Raw genomic sequence first — 22,660 nt, 5'->3', positions numbered from 1 at the left:
CAGCACATCTTCCACCCATTTTTTCTATGGAACTCTTATTGGGTCATAATCACTGCATATCTAGAATGTGATCTCTTTCTATGTTAACCACACTCCTGGTGTCCACACACGCCCACCAACAGGAACAATAGGTGAGGGCCCTGTGGTGAAGCAAAGAGAGTGATTCCATTTCTGCAAGGGACATTTGGCAGGATGTGAAACCAACCCCAGGGAGCATGATATAACCAGATTGACAGAGACAAGAGAGGACTTCAGCTGGAAGGGCCCAGTGACATTGCAGAGCAATTGTCTCCAAAATCCTTGGAATAGATAGACCAGTCCACCTCTGAAGACAACATGACTTGTTGTGGAATGTTTGAAGGGATTAGAGTGACCACCCTGGGTGCCAGTGGAAGGGAATACATAAAGGACAGCTGTCCCCACCCACCACCTTTGTGTACTGCAGACAGAAGCTGTCCTGTTTGAACACAGACAGGAAAAAGCTACTGGATGGGCCCACACATGCAGTTCAAGCCAAAAGTCAGTCAACCTCACAACCCTAAATTCATCTTGTGTCCAATCTGAGTGAGTCACCCAAAACTCATCAGTCTCAATCTCACTGAAGAGGGTAGGAGAAAAATGGAGCTGACTAAATAACTTTGAAAACTGAAGTTTTTGGGGCACCTGGCTAGCTCGGTTGGTTAAGTGTTTGACTTCAGCTCCGGTCACGATCTCACAGTTCATGGGTTCCAGCCCTGCACTGGGCTCTGTGCTAACAGATTGGAGCCTGGAACCTGCTTCAGACTCTGTGTCTCCCTCTCTCTCTCTGCCCCTCCCCCACTCATGCTCTGACTCTCTGTCTCTCAAAAATAAATAAATGTTTTTAAAAATTTAAAAAAATACTCAAGTTTTGACTGTAAATTACAAGTTTTATATACACTGTACTCTAGTTGGTAAATTTATTTCATTCAGAGATACGGGTCAATAAATTTGAAACTGCTTGATACCTATCCTGGAGTTGAACATTTACTTATTTGTTCAGTGGGAACCAAGTTTCTCCCTATCGAAGAGGGAAGTAATAAATATGAGGAAGAGAAAGACATGAATGAATTTTGAAGTTCTGGAGTAGTCAGGGACATCAGTATGAACTCATATGTACATAGATAGGTGATAGATGATTGATAGATACAGATAGATAGATAGATAGACAGATAGATAGAAAGATGACAGATGATACAGAAATAATTACAGGTATGTGTGTATTCATAGGTTAGTATACACACCCACATTTCTTAGCTCTGTTTCCTGAGTCTAGAAGCAGTGATACCTCATTAACAACAATTGCGACCAGTACTCAGATCATTGTTTAAATACGATTATCTGTCAAATAGAACCAGGGCTCCTTGAAGAAATGGCTGTTTTCCAGATCTGAGGAAGGGAAAATAATAAGATGAGCCTGGAGTGTCTCAAAGTGCCAGAAAGTAAAGAAGTGTTCAAAAAGCAAAGTATGAGGGCATGTCAAAGGGATCCGGAAGCCAGAAAGAACTCACAAAAGCCAAAGCTGAAATAATTTGAGCAACAAAATAAATAATGTAGCATTGAATTACAACCCAAAGTACAAAGCAAATATACATGAATTCATACTAATATAAAGTGAATAAATAAATTAATAGAGTGAAGTGACAAATCTTTCTTACAGAAGAATTCTAAATAATACATGTCAATACTCCCACTTCCAGGAGCTTCATCCTCTGCCTCCCTCATTTTAAGTGTAAGCTGGATTTAGTGGCTGGCTTCCAAAAAGAGAGTATGGAAAGGGAAAATAACTTTACAGTGGAGAAACTTGGCAAACACTACCTTAACAAAGTGCTTGATCTTAACATCTCTGACAATAAAGCATATGGATATCATGTGTTCCCTGATATGATATGAAGAGTACTTCACACACACACACACACACACACACACACACACACATGCACAGATATACATCACTGCATCTGCACCATTAGTAGACCAATCTTCTGCACCGTGCAGCAAAGAGCCCACTGCAGCAACTATCCAGCCTGAATGATGTGCTTGACAGGCTACCCTCTCAGAAGTAGAGCTGGCCTTGGGCTCCTGGACCACTCAGACTCCTTGGAAAACAGGGAAGCCAAACTCTGTGAGTTCCACGTTTCGTAGCATCTTTCCCTAAAAGTCTTAAGTCCCCCTTCAGTGTCCAGGTGGCATTGCCATCCAGACAGGCACCCAGCCCTCATCCTGTGTGGGTCCCGTTCTGTGGAAACATCTTATTCAAAATTTTCTAGATCTATCTCCTGCGCCTTTGACAGGCCAGTGTCTACCATCTCCATGTCTCCCTCTGGGCTTTCTCCCACCTTTGTGATGATTACATACAGTGTGGAAAAGTATTGGATACAGTCAGTGGTGAGGCCAAAGTAAGTGGTGGGTGAGAATGGGTAGGGATAGGGAGGTGGACTGTGGAATGCAACATTCCAGAAACGGAAGGACCCTTTTTTTTTTTTAACTTGGTACCAAAATCTTTTGTAAACATCACACTTATAATGAAGCTATAAAGTACCATTATTAGGGACACAATAAGCAAGTTGTGGATGGCATGCACATATGAAACCAATTCTATAAAAATTTCTAAAGTACAATAAAACTAATAGGGTTATAAATGACTTCAGGGATGTAAATTCATTTCTAAAAAGTATATAAATTCACAGACAGTTTCTGATGTACAAGAGGCTCAAGATTGAGTATAACATCTCGATCTTTACAAGAACATTTTACCTTCCAACACCTGCACTTCCTTAGTCCTATTTATCTGGCTCCCTCTCTATTGCACCTTTATCCAGATTTCCTGTCCCCTCCCCCAACAGTGCTTCTCCAAACTGGTTAAACTTCTTATACTGTTCATGTACTGCCATCCTAAACTGCCTTACATTTCTTTCTAGCCTGTTTTTTTTTCTAATTCAATTAGCCATCTTTACAATTACCTCTAAACTCCTTGTCCTTCACATTTCTTAGTCCTAGGAGTACAGAAAAGCCGTTTTCTATGCTTTGCATATACAAGTTTTCATTTTTTTATTCAGAATTGTCATAATGTTAAAATATTGCTTTGAATGTTAATAATCCATAACTCAGAAGAATATTCATGTTTCTTTTCATCAATTAGTCCCTAAAGAACAAGAGTGGAGTGAGAAAAGAGAGGCCAGTGGCACTTTTACATAACCTACAAAAATTTTCAAGATGGCAATTCATCTATGAAAAATAACTGTCCTGGACAATTATGTTAGATTCTTTTCATTTTTTATTAATTACAACACAGAGAGAAGAGGAAAAATGTTTAAACAAATTTATGTTTTATGGACAGAGTGTTGGTCTTACACCAACAGAAAAGAAAAACAGATGAATAAGCTCTAGGTCTTCATTTCTCTTATTCTCAGGGCAGGCTGAAAAAACAAAAAGACAAATATAAATGCGGTTAGTAAAATGGCACGTGTTTTGCAAATCTATTCGAGTGAATGCTAAATTGCTTAGATTGTCTTCCTGCAATTTCTACCAATGAAAGTCCTTCAGCCTGTCCTGGACTCTGATTCTTCTGTTGGGCTGGTGGAGAGGACACACCAATAAGTGTTGTAAAGTCCTCACTTCATCACTGTTGTCGTCAACTCTTCAGGCTTCAAAGTCCCAGGTTTCATCATCCCTCCTCAGGGTCACTTACTTAACTCCTACTTCTTACCTACGTTAATGACTAACAAAACAAGTGCCTTCTCGAAATAAGACCTTTCAGAAGAAAGTCTCGCCATTTAGCAATAAAACAAATCACATTCTGAAAAGATCAAATTTACAGAGATACAAAGTTGCTTCCTCACCTGAATGCACAATATGTAGGTATTATCAGGTGGGCAAAGAGTAAGTTAAAACCAAGTAGTAGGGATAGACCTTATAGTCAGTTTGGAAAATATGAAAATAATTCATGTTAGAAAATAGTTGGACAATTTGTTTAAAAAAAGAGAGAGAGAGAGAGAGAGTTGAGGGGTGCTGGAGTGGCTCAGTTGGTTGAGCATCCAACTCTTGATTTTGGCTCAGGTCATGATCCCAGAGTGGTGGGATCAAGCCCTGCATAAGACTCCATGATGAGTTTGGAGCCTGCTTAAAGTTACCTCTCTCTCTCTCTCATCTCTCTCTCTCCTTCTCTCAGATCCTCCCCTGCTTACTCTCCCTCTCTAAAATAAAACTAAATAAATGAATAAATAATTTAAAAATTAAAAAATAGAGTTGATTTTATTGTTTAATTTCCTCCAAAATATTACAACCAAAATCAGTGAAACATGTTTAGGTTTAAATATTTACATTTTGAAGTGGGCCTTAGTAGCAAATTCATCACTATAAAGAGCAAGTTCACATATGGTAAATCTATCATACTCTCCAATGAAATTAATTTGTTATTGGGCTATTGGATTGCACCATGTGAAATCATTGCTATTCAACAGTTTTTTACCTAAAAAAATACATTTGCATATGGTCCAGCCTAATACCTAAATACCCCACTGCTGAGCCATCATCTAGTTGAATGATTCTACTGTGTCATAATAGGTCAGAACAAGACACTGGTTAATTCTCAAGCTTTGGTTTGAATTTTGAATTGTGGATCCATCTCTCACTAGCTGGGTGGTCCTTGGGTAAATTATGGAAACTATGCCTTGATCTGTGACTTCATTTTCTCATCTGTGAAATGGGAAAAATAATGGCATTCAATTCTGATGACTATTTTGAGAATTAAATAAGTTAATATGTATAAATATCTTAGAACAGTGATTGGCACTGGTCTATATGGCTTTTGGTAAATGGGCAATTCTTACTATTTTAATAATAACTATTATAATTATTTTTTAATGGTGCCTGGGTGGCTCAGTTGGTTAAGTGTCCAACTTCTGCTCAGGTCATGATCTCATGGTTCGTGGGTTCAAGCCCCGCATCGGACTCTGTGCTGACAGCTAGCTCAGAGCCTGGAGCCTGTTTCACATTCTGTGTCTCCCTCTCTCTCTGACACTCCCCTGCTCACGCTGTCTCTCTCTCTTTCAGAAATAAATTAAAAACATTAAAAAACTTTTTTAAATAATTACTTTTTTAAAAATAATAATGCAAAGTATAGTTACCTGAGATGTTTGTGATTGTGTTGTTTTAGGCTAAGGCCGCTTGAGTTTTAGCAACAAGTTTTGGACCCTAAATATAGAAAAATGACAGATTTGGAGAAAATATTAGCATCATTATTGGGATAAAAAATTAACATTTATACAGTCATTTGTGATTAGAAACTAATTTTCCATGCATCACATTCTGTAATTCCAGCTTAGTACTAGAATCTCTACCGGGAAGCTTAGTAACACTCACTGTTCCCAGTGGAATAAAAAGATTACTGTCAAGTCATAGAGGGAAACAGTAAATATAAACTTTCCCCATTAACCTATAAAATCAAACTCAGATTCAACCAAATCACAAACCAGCATTTTACAAGAACATGTTTAAATAAATTAGTGTTCTGGCTTCATGCTATCTCTACAAAAGACTTGAGTTTCACAAATATTTCTATCTATATTCATAAATACCACAGCTTTGGAAACAGAACAAATACTGCAAACATTTCCCAATATGCTCCACTGAGGCAGGAGGTAAAACAAAAACAAGAGCTATTTAAGTAATTCCATCAGGTAATTGTATGTGGAATAAGATTCCGATCCTGAATGTACAGTGTCCCTAAGAGAGATGAAGCCCTGAGCCCTAGCCTGACCAAATGCAACAACAAAGGAAATCAGCCATATGAAGATGAAGCAAATCCAGCACCTCCTCAGCAAAGCAGGCCTCCTTGACTTCAGCCGCGCAGCACTTCTCTACAAAGCTTCCAAAATCCCCCATGACAGTTTTCAGTTGTTCATCTGTTGCCTTGGGCTTGTGTTTCAATAGCTCAACAAGTGCACTGCATTTGAATGAAAACAAAACGACAACGATAAAAATCAGAAAAAAAGCTTACTCCCATAAAGAAAAATGGAGATGGAAGGAGAGTGGGAAATGCAGGCTTCCACTTATGGGATGGATATGTCACAGGAATAAAAGGCACAGCTTAGGGAATACAGTCATTGGTGGTATAACATCGCTGTGTGGTGACAGAGGGCAGCTACACCTGTGGTGAGCACAGCAGAATGTATAGACCTGCCAAATCACTATGTTGTACACCTGAAACTAATGGAACATTGCATGTCAACCACACTTCGGTTAGAAAATAAAAAGGAAAAAAGAAAAATGGAGATGGTAAAGATGGTTGTATTATTGTTTATAAGTCTTGGAAAGAGGCAATTCTGAGCTTGAAGCCCAGGCTTACCACAATTAGCTTTAATATTCTCATTTGCATAATGAGAATAAAATCATCCTTCATAGGGTTGGTGGAAGGATCAAATGAGATAATCAGTGTAAATTGCTCAGCATCTGTAGGGTCAATAAATCTTAATATATCAGTAGATCTCTTTTTAGTAAATCTCTGGAAACGATAGGCCATTGCACTTTTACATTATTCACATTTTAGAAGTTATACCATATTGAATTAAATTTTATAGTGATTTAAGAGCTAAAACTAGTCCTTAAAAGTTTAATTATCTTGTTGGACTTCATGTAAAAGGTTTCCAAGAATCTTTATATTTGGTCTGTGAAATTTATTCCATTCAGTTAATATTGAGGAGACCATTGGCAATAAAACTATCCAAACTTCTGGGAGCTGATAGTTCTCTTTGATTGACATCTGCAGAGATAATAGTGCTAGAGAGAGAGTCACATGGGTATGATAAGTTTTGCACTATTACTCGTAAGTCTATGACTATGATTAAAACCCCGAGAGATGATAGCAACTTTTATGGTGTTAAATGCCATTCACTTCTAACTCCTGTGACAGCAATAGGGTGTCAAGCCTCAGAACTCATTTTTCTAGATGCTTTCCACCCAAGTTCCATTCTCAAAAGTTCTATCTTGGGAATTTGCCTTGCCTGTGGGCTGCCATAGAACAAACTTAAAGTAACCATTCATGCCTAGAAATAAATTCACCAATGCTTTCTACTAACTAATTTGCTCTTTACACAAATGTATAAATGTATCAGTTAACTGTTCATCTTTTTCTACTGGACTCATCTTAAGTCATTATTCCACTGCAGCTTTTATCCTCAAGATTATTCTGAATGATTTGTAGGCAAGATTGTAATATAGAGGTTTTTTGCTAGGAAAACAAAAAGCTATCCATTTTATTCTTGACATTTTAATCAGCTTACTAAGGCCAAGGCTTAATTAAATACTCTTTTCTAAGGAATATGATCACTGCTTCAGAAAAAGTTACTCATTTCAACTTACAATTCTCAGTCTCAAAACGATAAATGCTTACAGTAATGAAACACTACTCACGATTGTTTCTTGATTTGTTTCTCAGCCTCAGGAAGTGTGCATAAATCTGCATGGAAGGTGAATGTTTCAGCACTAAATTCTTTGGGAACATATGTTTCATCGACTTCCAGAGCAGAAAAGCATGGTCGTCTGTTCACCAAGGACTCCGTGCAGCATTTGGTAACTCTCTCGCTCACTGGGGTCTTCTCATGCAGCACGCACAACCGGTTCAGGACCACGGACAGCTAAGGAATAAGTGGGAGAGCAGAAATTGAAAAGAAGTATAATAAAAGTTTTCCATCAACCCCTACTTTCCAATGGACAAAAAGACATAACTTTTAACTAGCAACATTGAATCCAAGGTTGATTTGAGGTAGTGATTTGCTTATCTTTAGAACTACAAGTAATACGGGACTTTTTAAAGTATTTTCTCCTTTAAGTAGGTCTACATTTTAAGAATAATTCACTAGAGAAAATAATTGATTAAAATAATTTTCTGGGGGGTTAGTCGGTTAAGCGTCCGACTTTCGCTTAGGTCATGATCTCGCGGTTCGTGGGTTCGAGCCCTGCGTCCGGCTCTGTGCTGACTGCCAGCTCAGAGCCTGGAGCCCGTTTCAGAGTCTGTCACTCCCTCTCTAGCTGACCCTCCTCTGCTCACGCTGTCTCTCTCTCTCTCTCCTAGAAATAAATAAAACATTAAAAAAAAAAAGATTCTCTCTCTCTTTCCCCCTCTGCTCCTCTTCCCCACTTGCATGCTTGCCCTCTCCTGAAAATTAAAAACAAAAAATTTTAAAAAAATAAAATAAAATAAAATAATTTTCTGTAAGTCTTGAGGTATGTGTTGGAGTGGGAGGTAAACAGTCTTATACATTTTTTTTAAAAAAGACCCCAAAGAATATGAAAGATTTTTAAATGCCAGGAGGAAACAGTGAAAACTCACGGAATTTTTTGTTTCAAAACAATTTATCATTTTGGAGATCCTATACAAATTCTCATTGTGATGGTCTGGGTAATATAAGTGGCCAAGTCCCAGCTGCCACTACCACATACGTACACACATGCGCATGCACACACATGTAGTCTGCCCTGCTTTTGAAAGTTAGTTTTGTCAATATCTAAAGGCAAAAATTCATCATTCTTAACCTATTGTACTTAAAAGACTCACATAGTCTTCAGCACAGGACAGTCTTTCTGATTCAGGATGTGTACAACACTTGGTGCCCACTTTTCCTAGGTTTCTTGAGACCTCCACGAGAGTGGGAGTTGACACTTGAGGTACTTTCTTGGTATAACGAACTAAGAGCCTGTAACAAAATAATTTATGTGTTTTCAACCAGGCAAGAAACTGTCTTTCTTGAACACAGTAGGTCAAACAGAGAGCACTTAGCCAAAAATCAACAAAATGACTTTTTGTTCATAAAATTATCTCTGTCCCCAGATCAGTGGAATAGTATGGGGGAATATCTTGTCCTGAGTAACTAGGTTAGCCTATCTTTGATTCCACCTGTGCTGTATAATCTTAGGAAAGTGACTTACCTTATTACAATTCGGTGACACTAGTATATTTATTCATTGTTTCTTTCTTTCAATAAAACCTACTGATGACTTAATATATATCAGCACTGTGCTAAATTTGAAAGATATGTATAAATTTTCTCATCTATAAAATGGGAGAAACTATATCTGACCAATAGGGATGGTACAAGTATTAAATTAAAATAAAGCATTCAATCAACCTGGTGTGGTATCTAGTATGTAGTAATTATTTACTAAAAGTTCCAATCACCACTGAAAGTCATATATGACTATAATCTACTCAAAGGAAGAGTCTATACCTGGTTCATTGTTGTTATCCCTAATATCCATAGTTAGAAGAGAGCTAACATATGTAAACTGAACGATAAATATACTGAATGATGTATCATTTCTTATCTTTACCTCCATAGATAAGGCTCTAATAGATTAGGACATGAGTCCATCAGCTTATATAGTACTCCTTGAGCTACTATTATTCAAAGCCTACCATTTCCTCCTTTATAAAGCATCAATGTATTTTGTTTGCCAATAAGCTAGTCCTTAACCTTCAAGGGCCATCCTCTGTTCCTATATTCCAAGATGTGGTATTTTCCTTTCCAATCTTGAGAGACAAATTTTTTAAACCACACTCAAACATAGGCTTCTCCATCCCATTAACCATTTTTTGTCTTCTCCAGTTTTTCTTGATGAAGAGAGATGAGAAATATATACTGTATTTTCATGATTAAAATCTCTATGATAAATGGTATCTATATTAAGTTTTAATTAATTACAAATTGATCAAGGAAAAACCAGTCAATAAACCAAAATACATACGCATTTTGGAAGCCATATTCTCCAAGTTTTTCGAAAAGTTCGCAGTTTGTTTTGATTAAATTCTGGGGCTCCTCCACAAGAGGTTTAAATTCATCAAACTGAAAGATAGAAGAATTGTGTTGACAGAATTCTACCTGAGGAACGCATGAAGGTTACTTTTCACCTTTCTAGGCAGAATGAGATACTTCCTTCCTTTGCCCAAAGTCATTAATTAGATCTTTGATGCCAAATCTATTACAATGTATTCAAACTATTTATTTTATTTGGTGAGACTGTATAGTAAAAGGGATTAAGAAGTAAAAGGCTCTAGTGTGTAACTGCTGGTTTTTGAGCCAGGCCACTCAACCCATTTTCTAACTATGTAACTTTACTTCCCATATCCAAGCTTCAGAACCCTCACCTCTACAATAGGGATGAAAATTAAAAAAAAAGAAAAGAAAAGAAAAGAAAAAAGAAAGAAAAATAAGAGAAAGAATGAAAAACAAATAAGGAAAATGAGGATAAAGATGGTATTAACCTCAGAGAATTATTCTATAAAACACCTGAGTTAATACAATTAAAACTGTACCTGGAAGATAATAAAAGCTCAATAAATGATGGCTCTGACTTATTGGCTATCATTATTATTAAGCCATCTCTCCAGTTGGATTCTGAGCTCCCTGAAATAAGAGATTTTACCTTGGTCATTGGTTCCAGTATAGTATGTGGCATAGAGTAGGTTCTTGGTGGAAGAAAGAATGACATTCCTTTGATTCTGAAGTTTGGAAACCACTATATATGCCATGAGTGCTAAGTATCTTAAACATGTTACAATCTCTTTGGCATGGCTAAATATGGCAAAAATCCTCCAGAACAGTTATTTTCTCATTACTTCTTGTTAAACAATTCTTAAGCTTTTTCCAAAAATTTTGAAAATATTTTAGATGAATACATCTCACAATCTTCCTTAAGATGCCAATTCTTTTTTAAAGAATATAAAACGATTTATTTACCACTGTTTACCAACATTTTACAGTAAAGTAAACAATATACAGTTAGATAACAATCTAAGACTCTACTTCTTGGTACTTGATCAGTCTTGGAATCTGGTTAACTACATATCTAAGTCTCTTAATTGACATTAATATTTATCTTATTTTGTTCTCAGGAGTGCAAAAAAGGAAAAAAAAAAAAAGCATGGCCTAGATTTTGTGAAATTAGAGGTTGTTCCCTTTAGATCTTTCCCTTCTAGGCTATTCTAGGTCTTATTAGCCATCTATTTTTCCCATAATGTTTAAGAGCACAGAATTAAAGGCATGTCAAGAAAAGATCTAAATTGCACTATTTAATAATTTACACTCTTGCATTATTTTTCTTTCTCATTATTAAGGATCATCACCCAGGCAGCTCCATTTTTCCCCTTGAGAAACCTACCACATGGGCATAGCAAGTAGGAGGATCCTCGGTGGCACAGCACTTCTCTAGGGTGGCTTCATATTCCTTGGCAAGTCTCAAAAGCAATGAGACAGAGTAATCAGGGTGCCTTCTGGAGTATTCATACAAAAACCTAATTCAGATGAAAATAAAATAGATTTAATTAGACAAACAAGCAAGACAAATCCCAAAACTAGCCTCAAAAGTAACTCATATCCCAAAGATCTGAATTTGACTAGACCCCATGCAGGGAAGGTTAATGACCAAGAGTCTGGGGTTCAGAACTAAAGCTATCTGCATTCAAATCCTGACAACTTCCTAAAACTATCACAGACTTAGTTGCCTTCTCTGTAGAATGCGGATAATAAGAGTTCCTATCTCATAAGGTGGGTTGCAAGAAATGCATGACATAATCAATGCAAAGCACACGCTGTCTGGCACATATTAAATGTTTGATGAGTGACCCCTGTTTTTATTATGGATTTTTTTTATAATTTGGACTATATCTCAAAAAAGTTCTGGTAGATAAATAGAGTTATATTCTAAATTTTTTCCCCTCTGCATGAATGAAATCTTTATGTAAAATACATAGTGCACATTACACTGTTATAATCCAACAATAAAAATGCAAAGTTTTGGGGCACCTCGTGGCTCAGTCAGTTGAGCATCTGACTTCAGCTCAGGTCATGATCACATGGTTTATGGGTTAGAGCCCTGCGTCAGGATCTGTGCTGACAGCTAGCTCAGGCCTGGAGCCTGCTTTGGATTCTATGTCTCCCTCTCTCTCTGACCCGCCCCTGCTCATGCTGTCTCTCTCTCTCTCTCTCTCTGAAATAAAAACATTAAAAAAATTTTTTTTAAATGCAAAGTTTAACACCCCACTTACTGACTATATATAATCACTTATTTTGTCACGTAATTTCTTGCTGACTTGCCATGCTACTGTTATTTCTGGTCTGTTCAACCAAATATAAAGCAGACTTCATAAATAACCAAATGTATAGCACACTCCAAACTTCTCTTTATATTTTTATATAGATAGATAAATGGTAGATAGATAGATTGATAGATAGAGAGATACAGATATACAGAGATATAAAGATGCATTATGTATAGTCACACATATATATTGTAGTAAGTTCGAGAAATATTCTTTGAATGAATAATATGTATATAATTTATGTATATACAAAATGTTCCTAGAGATATTTCCAGAAATATCCCTGAGGAGAAAAGGAATGGGGTGGGGGTAAGATAGAAACTTACTACTTTTCTCCTCTTTCCTATCCTCTTCTCTATTGATTGAGCTTTACCATAAGTATGTATTAGCTTATAATAACTTTTTTAAACTAATTATTTTTTTTCCAAAGAAATACTTAAAAACTAAGAGAGGGAAGGATTAAGAAGTAGACAACACAGAAATTGTAACAATACCAAAGGAAAGCCTAGTATATCTTTCTGAATCTTGAGACCATAGAAAAGCTGTGGAAGTATCATTCTTTATCCACTTACGTGCCCAGGAACACATCTTTTGCCTCCTGATAGTTCTTGCAAACTTCCTTATCTTCAACAAAATCAGCAGCTAATGGGGGCAGGTCAGCAGGCAACTCATCTCTTTCTACCTCGCTGATGCAATGGGATTTTTCCAACACAGGCTTACCACAGCATTCCTTCAGCTTAGAGGAGATTGAATCTTGATTCTCACATATGTACTTGGCAAGATCCGCCTATAAGCAAGTTGATAAAAATTTTTCAATGTAAATTGACATCACTCTCCTTCTCTCCAGACCTTTATTATGTTGGCAAAACATGTTTCTTGTATTCTAAGACCATACACATACCAACATGCCTTCCATGAACACTTTCAGTCTGTGCTCCTAAGGCTAGAGACTCAGACAGAACTACTTAAATATTTCCACTTGACTACAAAGACTGGTCAGTAACAGGGGCCCATATCAGTTATCATTAATTGTATATTTCTACTATTAAGGCATTTAAGTTTTTAAATTAAAAGTCAGTACTATTTTTCCAGATCTTCCCCTCAAATTAAGTACAGGCATTTTGAAACCAGATAACTAAATAAAATGTGAGATATTTTTGAAAAATTAGTCAAGTGTTCGCTTCAGCAGCACATACACTAAAATTGGAACGATACAGGGAAGATTAGCATGCCCCCTGCACAAGGATGACATGCAAATTCATGAAAAATTAGTCTAGACTATAGTCACAGTTTCTACTTACACAAAGTAAAATATTTGCCTTAAATGTTCCACACTTGATCTTAGCCAAAAGGCCAAGAAGCGATTGCCTTAAATTTTCCAGTAAGTATCCCGAGTTTTTAAGTTTGGAGAAAAGAGATCCCATGCTAAATATTTGTGTAGTTAACAAAGATGGTTAACTAAGACAGAATATGGTGGGGAGGGGGAACCATATAATTTCCAAAGATCTCGTTAGCAACTAACGCTTCTCCAACTCCACCCACCTTCCAAAAAAGTTTTCGTAGAAATCTACCTTTCTACCAGCTGTCCGACTTCAGCGCAAGCATTTGTTCTCAGAATATGACTGAAAGGATTACAAATTAGTGGATGTGTTTATCAGATCATTTCATGAGTGAAATGGCCAGGTTTAAATAAACAACAACAAGAAAAAAAGACCATAAGGCAGGGAAATAATTGAGCAGATTGTGCATAGAAAAGAACCTCAATCTACTCTCAGCCTCACTAATAATACTAAGCAAATTCGTACTACCGACTGAAGCATGTACATTACCAAAGAGCATACTTTACCCTGTCATCTGCACATTCAAGCAGGTCACCATGGCAGCATTCCTTGTGGACTTTGGCAAGATCTGTCACTAACTTAGAAATCTCTGCAAAGTCAGCCTTGGGAAATTTCTGGCTCAGACGAGCTACTGACCTAAGAAGAAAATCCCCCCATCAAAACATTAATAACATGCAATATTTTGTGTAAAAGCATTAGGAAAATACTACTTATAACAAGAAAATTCAGGACAAAACAGCATATCACAATAATTTGTAAAATGTGTTGGTTCTTATTTTAATGCTAATTCTGAGCCACATGGTTATCTTAGGGCAAAATGTTTCCTTAGGGCAGAATTAGCCATTGTAAGAGTGTGTGTGGTGGATAAAGTCCAGCTATTCATAAAAACAAAAATCAAGAAGAGATTCTAAAAGAGGCAACATGAGGGGCGCCTGGTTGGCTCAGTCAGAAGACCTTGTGACTCTTGATCTCAGGGTTGTAAATTCAAGTCTCACATTGGATGTAGAGAATTCTTAAAAATAAAATCTTTAAAATAAAAAGTGAAATAAAATAGGCAATATGTGGAAAAGCATCAGGTTTGGAGCCCAGACATGGCTTCTTGACCTAGCTTTATCACTTACTAGCAGTGGGACCCTAGGCAAGTTACTCAGCCTCTATCCAGTCACAACAGCATGCTAAATTGCAAGACTGATGTGAAGATTAAATTAACTCATGCAAACACATTTTATAAACTGGAACATGTCATGTAAACTCCCGTTATCTTTTTTAAATCAAGATTCCTGACTTCTAAAGGTCTCTGAGGGAAAAAAAAAAAATTCGTAACTTCCACAAAATGAGGGATCATTGATTAAGCATACTTTTACCAAGAAATTGATCCAGGACAGTGTTTAAACTCTAGGACAACACATAAAAGCTTATATCCATATGCTTCCCCAAATCGAGTCAGAGTCTTCTAAATCTGTTCAAAGCTTCTTCTTCCACCAGATTAAGAATAGCCTATTTAACTGTGTATCATTTCATGTTGGAGTTGTTTTATTTACTGAGTTAGTTGATTTGGGTGGTGTGGATGGTAGACATGGCAGGCAAAGACTGCTCAAATGATGGTATTTAGAGAGCTTGTAGAATGTCTATTATTTTCATTTCTCTCCTGTTGTTGATTCATTGTTGACTACCATGGGAGGGATAGTGGGCAGGGGATTTCTCTTGGCTTAGAAACTGAAGAATGTTCTGGAACCAGCTAAGTAATACAAAAACAGAGGTGCGGACAAAAACAAGGGATTTATAACAGAGCTGGAGCCATAAGAAAATGACAACTAACCTTGAAGGCTAAATTTAACTATCAGAACATAAAAGGACAAGTGTTTCCACAGAATTGATGGGGAGGGGTGGGTTCAATTAAGTAGAAGACCCTGACTACTGCTCTGTAAAAATAGTGGATCGTTAGAATGAGATTCATAGTTTTTATAAATAAGTGGAAGTTTAAATACCTGTCCTAGAAGGACAAAAAAAAGATAGCCTCTAAATTCTTTGACTTCTTAGAAAAAAATATGAAAAAAATAATGAGGAATTGTCACTGATGTTCTGATTTTCACCACTGTTAAATTTCTACCTTTTAAACAACCAGAATGAGGCATGTGAAAGCACCGCATAAGACGTCACATAAACGGACATTTTTGTCAGCTGAACTATAATCATTTACATCATTATAAAGATTCAAACTAAGTTGAAAATACCATGCTTTGAAAGCTCTTTCTCCGAATTTTTGAAGGCTGGCACACTTGAGTCTCTCTTTGGCAGATGAAGCCAATACTTTTTCCCTCAAAGCATCAATCTGCAAAAAAAGAAATGATTTGGGAAAAATTAGAAAAGGAAAACTCTATGCAAAACACCCCTTCATAAGTCCAGGTGAGGATGTGCCACGTGAAATTTTGAAGTGATCATTTACACCTAAATTCCCAAGTGCTCACTATTGGCAAGTAATTGTTTTGCTATGGAAGAGGAGGACAATCCTTCTGGTCATCGTGTAAGCCTCTATGTGGTTAAGAACCAGCATGGAGGAAAAGAGACCTGAAAGGGAATGCGGAGACTCAGGGTACACTAACATCCCAGGGAATACAATTCTGTGGACTACTTCTTTTTTTTTTTTTTTAATTTTTTTAACGTTTATTTATTTTTGAGACAGAGAGAGACAGAGCACGAGCTGGGGAGAGGCAGAGAGAGAGAGGGAGACACAGAATCTGCAACAGGCTCCAGGCTCTGAGCAGTCAGCACAGAGCCTGTTGCAGGGCTCGAACCCACTGACTGCGGACGCTTAACTGACGGAGCCACCCAGGCGCCCCTCTGCTGACTTCTTAATTTCACTTACAACAGACCTCAACCCCTCCTCCACCAACTCTCACAACATCAATAAGCCCCTTAGAGAAAGCAATACATAATAAATATTTATGGAATGGGTGAATAAACCCAGCCTTCTAGAGGCAGTTGAATTCTCCACTTTGAATTCCCTCCCCAGTAAAAAAAAAAAAAAAAAAAAGCTCATGAAAAGATTAACAAAACTGTGGCCTCTTGCTGTGCAGTTTTACAGATGAGTTTCTGTATGTCACTGTAGTGACCCAACCCTACCTATAAGGGATGCAGGATAGTTAGACACATACACAGTGATTTCCACATCAGATCCACTGTGGCAAATCTGAGAAGGAGGAATGAGGAGGTCAGAGGTCTTCAAAGAGGGTGAAAGGTCTTTGGGGGAGTTAAGAGAGAGGGAGGCTTTTCTGTCCATGTCAAGAAGTTTGTATTAGAGATGGGAGTTCCCTGAATCTAGCCATAAGATGTGCAAAGTCTGAGGTCTGATTATGAGCTGCCCTCCTGTGCTTCTGGTGAATACCTTTGGTGTCAGGCAGGCAGCTTTATCGGCAGCTTGGCAGCATTCTGTAAATACTCCTTTATATTCCTCAGCATAGTAAAGGAGTTCTGGGGCATAAAAGTAAGGATGTCTTCTGGCAATTTCATATAAGTATCTACATTTTTAAAAAGAAAAACAGGCAGTCATTCTTCTGTAGCAAACAATATCACAGGAACAATTGTAATCAACAATCTCATCTAATTTACCAGTTAATCTCAATTTGCACATGATGACCTTGACTTTGTCATTCTTTAAGTTAGTGAAAAAGCTAAACTTATCTGTATAAATTATATATATTTATATATGTATTAAGTTTTATATATATGTACACACATATACACACACATATGTATCAAATGGTTACATTTTGGTGACACAATGTTTTTGACTAAAATGAAATCAACTCTGAGAATACATATCTTCATAACATTTTAACAGACATCAATCTCAGTTATTTTATACAGAACATGTCCTGTTTCAATGAACTCCAAAAGATCTTTGATCACATTTTTTATCATGGAGAATTTTGTAGTATCAAATATTACTTCTTTGAAAATTGTCACTAGAAATGAAGCTTCTAAGCCTTAATGCTGAAACTGTCTTTTATGGTAGTAATTGTTATCATAAGCCTTGATCTATTTCCTAATGTTTCATTTTGCAGCATACAAATCTTATTACTTACTTTCCCAGGAACCTCTGCTCGTTTTCGTGAAAGGCAGTGCACATGGCATCGGCCTCTGGGGGCACCAGCGGAGGGAAGCCGGGATTGTCATCTTTGTGTTGCAGGAAGCATTCGTTTCTCTCGGGTTCCTGTTTCTCACAGCAATCGGCCATCTCACCATACTTTTCGCGAAGAGAGGCAACTGTACACAGTTTATCTCCAAAGAGAACGTGCTAAATGGAAGAGAACAGGCTTCAAATCACGGGGAGGTATTTTATTTTCTTTACACCCAAAGAGCAGTTAAAAAATTTCATGTATCAGTAAAGCTTGGTTAGGAAACCATGTAAACACACTTTTTTCCTCTGGTATAGAGAGATTCCCAAGATTTGACCATCTATGTAACTCTTGCAAGAATAAACTATCATGTGATTACTGACGTGGATAAAATGGAAAGACAACAAGACAATCAATAGCATTATGGGATGAATATTGCTCCTATTTCTACCAAAGGCTACAGGCTGGAAGAGCTAATAAACAATCAAGGGAAAATAATCTTCTAAGTAGTAGGTGAATTCACATGAGGAAAGTACTCAGAGAGTTTCTCATTTGATCTGCTCCTTTGTCAGGGTCTAGCTTTTACATAGATGCCATTCAAGAACTGAAAAGTAACATGATTTACTGTATATTAATTACTATATTAAAATATAGACCTTTTTATTCAAGAAACATTTGCCTCAAAACACATTCCATTAAATGTATTCTTTCTGTCCCTCTTAATTTTATTATGAAAGTAATTGGAGCTCCAGGGAAAATAAACTGCTGAAGACAGAATTAATTTTCAAATATATTTTTAGAAGTCAGATTTAGAGTCTTAAGATCATGGTAAAAATATTGAGTTACAGTACTGATTCTACCTGGAGGGGGAGATACATGGAAAGAAAGAAGTAAGAGAAGGGAAGGCTTCACTGATAAGTAAAAACTGACCTTGCTCCCAGCAAGACAAATACAGATTGAATGGGTAAAGAAACATAAGCTTCTCCCTGCACTGAAGACCCACCTAGATATACCACAAGTTCCAAGTTCTTCAAAACAAATAAATGCCCTGATTGCTTATTGTATGTAAAAATATGACTATGCCTAAAATGAGGGCTATATACATGTACTATTATTTTACCTAAGTAACAAAATTGACACAGAAATCAGATGAGTGCCTTCTGAAAATAAAAACCATGGTCTCTTTATTAGCCTCTGTGATAGAAAGCACACTTCAGATTTTAAAAAGAGACTTTTACAAATAACAAATGTCCATTTAAATACACTATCACTGAAGAAAATGTGGTACATATATTCAGTGGAATGCTACTCTGCGATGAAAAAGAATGAAATCCTGCCATCTGCAATAATGTGGATGGAACTGCAGGGTATTATGCAAAGCAAAATAAGTCTCAGAGAAAGACAGATATCATATGATTTCACTCATATGTGGAATTTGAGAAACTCAACAGATAGGGGAAGGGAAGGTAAAAGAAGATAAAAATAGAGAAGGGGGCAAACCATAAGAGACTCTTAAATACAGAGAACAAAGTGAGGGTTGACGGAGGGGAGGGAAGTGGGGGGATGGGTTAAATAGGTGACAGGCATTAAGGAGTCCACTATTTGGGATGAACATTGGGTGTCACATGTAACAGAAATCACTGGGTTCTACTCCTGAGGCCAAGATTACACTATATGTTAATTAACTTAAATATAAATAATAAATAAATAAATAAACTACTGTGTGGTCTTAATAAAGAAATGTTTTTAAAACTGTGGCTGTAGCCAGACATCTCTATCATAGAATAAACAAAAGCTAGCCTTGCCTTTGAGACCTGCTCACAAAGGAATAATTGAGGAAACTAAACCTGAATGTTTTCCTTTGAAATTATCAGGTTTACCTAAAAGAAGAAGAAATGATAGCCAAAATCAGAATGTACTTACAAGCGACTTGTCACAGTCGGCCGCTGACTGGTCAGCCACACATCCTTTTGCGAACTCAGTTACTTCATTCACTAATTTTACATGATCTTCAAATGGACATTGCTGGAGATACTGAGAAAAGGCAACCAGCACCCTGAAACAAAGGACATAGAAACACGAAACATGATGAAATTGTAATATAAAGTAGTTTGCTGTGCGAGACAACAAATTGTGTATCTGTATATGTTCTATATTTTATACAACTTATTATTAGTCAGAAAGTCTATCCATATCAGCTATTATCTGAAGCCTAAACAGGCATATTTAACTGCCTAAGCAAAGAAGACATGTATTTATGCCATGTTTAAATAGATGTGCAGGCATGTCAGTAGATGCACAGAGCAGGAAAGCAAACTGTATTCTAAATAAGTCTAATTATGAAGGCTAGGGACACAACGTGGGCCCTTTGTCTATTTAAAAAAGAAAACCATACAAACGTCTCTCATTTAAGCAGGCTGTAGCATGAAATTGAGCTTTAAAAAATAAACTATTTTCTCACTATTTGATTAAATAATATTAAAATGCTCTCAAGAGGTGTTATGCTGAGTGAAATAAGTCAGGCAGAGAAGGACAAATATCATATGTTTGCACGTATAGGAGGATTAGGAGGAACTTGACGGAGGACCAAGGGGGAGAAGAAGGGCGGAAATGGTGGGGGAAAGGGAGAGAGGCAAACCATGAGAGACTCTTGAATGCTGAGAAAAAACTGAGGACTGATGGATGTGGGGGGGAGGGGGGATGGGCATGGAGGAGGGCACTTTGGGGATGAGCACTGAGTGTTATGTGGAAACTAATTTGACAATAAACTATTTGTAAAAAATAAATAAATAAATAAATAAATAAATAAATAAAATGCTCTCAAGAGCCACAGACCTATTTGCTAGGTAAAGGAATTTAAGTGAGCAGCAAGAGAAACCATATAGTAAAGTCTTTCCCACCATGCAGGTTGTAGAAGAGTTCCAGAGGTACACTGTCCTGTATAGTGGCCAGTAGCCACATGTGACTATATAGATTTAAATAAATTAAAAATTAAATGCAACTTCACTTTTTGATCCTCAGTTGTACTTGCCACATTTAATGTGTTCAATAGCCCCATGTGGCAGGGGCTACCATACTTAACAACGTGGATATAGAATATTTCAATCAATGCACAAAATTCTATTGGGTAGTATCGTTCTAGAGCCTGGACTCTGATGATAGGGGAGTATAAGATCTTCAGACCAATAACCAACTCTATTAGAAACTTTAAATTTGACTTTTCAATATCTTAACTTACAGGCCTTTGAAATGTTCTTCTCCCAAATCATTGTACCGATGAGCAATCTCACTCGGATCTGAAAAGGAGAAAAGAAAAAAAAAAGATTTGTTTACATTCTAAAGAAAACATCTTAGTTAAGATGTTACTTTTTGTGTTTCTCTCTCGTTGTGAGTTAGATATTCATTGGCTCCAAAATACTGGCCTCTCATCCCTACAGAAAATCTGATGGTGGTGAATTATTTGCTCTGAACTAAAATGGAAGAGTTAGTCTATCACCCATGATACTATTTGAAAAATCATTAAAATTCTTAAATACGTATAGTTTTATATTCAAACTTGGATAAGATCTAATGCTTCTGCAGTGTCCATTACCAGCTGCTGAGAGGACAGTCTGAAAGGAAAAATATAAGTTCTATTTATAAAGTTAACAACACAGGTTTTGGGTTTTGTTTCTGGTTGGTTGGTTTGTTTGTTTTTTCCCCATTCATATAAATCAACATGCAATAGCTAGGCCTTTGGGAACGTGGAGTTATGAATTCTAACATTAAACTCTATTCAGTGAAGCTGAAGTCACTCCCAGTTCCTTCATGTGCAGAAGGAAATTCTAGCTACTAAACAGTTCTCACCATTTTTTTCACCTCAGATGTTAGAAATATATTAATAAGGTAACTTCTGAAGGGATTGCATATAAAATACCATCACAGTCTGGAAATAAATGCTAAAGGAAAACACTTTTTTAAAGATGCAGGGCTTTCTAAAAACATTCTTTTACTAGGAAAATAATATAAAGGTTGAATAATAGGAAAATAGAATCCTTACGTGCTTCCCGACGAATCACGCCCCTGGAATAAGCAGAACTAAAGAGAAAGAGAAGGGAAACAAAGGTTACCCACTTCATTGTGCCAAAGGCTCGTGGGGTTGATAGAAGAGAAAAGGTAGGACGAACAGAGGGAAATTAGCACTAATATACTTCTTTAACCAATAATTGTAGATTATTAACCAGCCTCATCTTGGTATTTCATTGGCCCCCTACTGATTACAAAATTCATATTATTCTTGCCCAAAAAAATTTTGTTTGACTAAATCCATTGCGTATGTTTGCCATCTGGAACTGTTTTTTCCACAAGACCTTGTCAATTTATTAGTTATGTAAAACATCAGATTTTACATAAGAGTTTAAACCATTTGTCCCTATTATTCATTACCATGTATTTTGTGATTTGCCATTTGAATATTTTAGTTTTTAATATGTGCAAAATCCTAACCAGACCAATGACTTAGCTTGGAAATAAGACTTCCTAAAAGAGCAAAGCTTTGAACTATATCTATTACTAACTCCAACTATGCTTTTATCATTAAGTAATGAAAAATTTACACACACACACACACACACACACATGCACATACATGCACAGGCGCGCGCACACACACACACACACACGGGCTTCCATGTCTATCTCATTCTCCTAAAATGTTCTGTCTATAAAAACAGCTGATGTTACTTCAGATGTAAACTAAGAAAAAGCCACAGCCACAAGAACAAGTAAAATGGATGTACACAAGATCTACATTCCCAACCCATCGCTGGTCCTATGGCAGGATACTTAGATGTGTTGTGGGCATATCTCATAGAACTTTCAGTTAAAGAGACATGAGGAAGAAAATAGACACAGTGACAGTAATGACAATCTTTGCCATAAAAATATACATAGCACAGGTTGAGCCTTGATTACACTTCTAAAGGCTGTAAGAATTCTAAATTTTTACCAGGTCTCATATTTCTTCCATCCCTGCTTCACACTTTTTTCCTTTTTCCTACTGATAAAAAAAGTCATATATTCTTCTTTAATATTATTTTTATTTCAAA

The 22,660-nt window shown here is 36.8% G+C and overlaps 1 protein-coding gene, 1 non-coding gene and 1 pseudogene across 2 annotated transcripts; 1 reads left to right on the top strand and 2 right to left on the bottom strand.

The window, feature by feature from the left end:
* Positions 1-5,159: 5,159 nt before the first annotated feature.
* On the bottom strand, positions 5,160-21,732 carry ALB (albumin). Its single transcript, XM_039230996.1, has 14 exons — positions 21,613-21,732; positions 20,812-20,869; positions 19,497-19,629; positions 17,541-17,752; positions 16,841-16,973; positions 15,690-15,787; positions 13,962-14,091; positions 12,688-12,902; positions 11,176-11,308; positions 9,763-9,860; positions 8,576-8,714; positions 7,432-7,655; positions 5,833-5,965; positions 5,160-5,214 (listed from the first exon to the last, which is right to left on the bottom strand). Exons 1-14 carry the CDS (start codon positions 21,689-21,691, stop codon positions 5,173-5,175), a joined length of 1,827 nt encoding a protein of 608 aa, XP_039086927.1. The 5' UTR covers positions 21,692-21,732; the 3' UTR covers positions 5,160-5,172.
* On the top strand, positions 13,289-13,395 carry LOC120231122. Its single transcript, XR_005528259.1, has one exon. It is a non-coding gene; the product is annotated as a U6 spliceosomal RNA (small nuclear RNA).
* LOC120231119 lies at positions 13,328-13,480 on the bottom strand (annotated as a pseudogene).
* Positions 21,733-22,660: the final 928 nt, after the last annotated feature.

This window comes from Hyaena hyaena, unplaced genomic scaffold (genome assembly GCF_003009895.1).
Source record: "Hyaena hyaena isolate Hyena2069 unplaced genomic scaffold, ASM300989v1 scaffold_54, whole genome shotgun sequence".
Classification (NCBI taxonomy): Eukaryota; Metazoa; Chordata; class Mammalia; order Carnivora; family Hyaenidae; genus Hyaena; species Hyaena hyaena.
This window is presented reverse-complemented; position numbering and strand designations above follow the sequence as displayed.

What these genes read in the sequence shown, in the direction of transcription:
- ALB (XM_039230996.1), bottom strand. Translation starts at nt 21,691, where the DNA reads ATGAAGTGGGTAACCTTTGTTTCCCTTCTCTTTCTCTTTAGTTCTGCT. An exon ending in GAAGAACATTTCAAAGGCCT is followed by an intron (nt 19,630 to 20,811) that starts GTAAGTTAAGAT and finishes CCTTTGTTTCAG; the next exon opens with GGTGCTGGTTGCCTTTTCTC. An exon ending in AAACAAATCAAGAAACAATC is followed by an intron (nt 5,966 to 7,431) that starts GTGAGTAGTGTT and finishes ATTCAAATGCAG; the next exon opens with TGCACTTGTTGAGCTATTGA.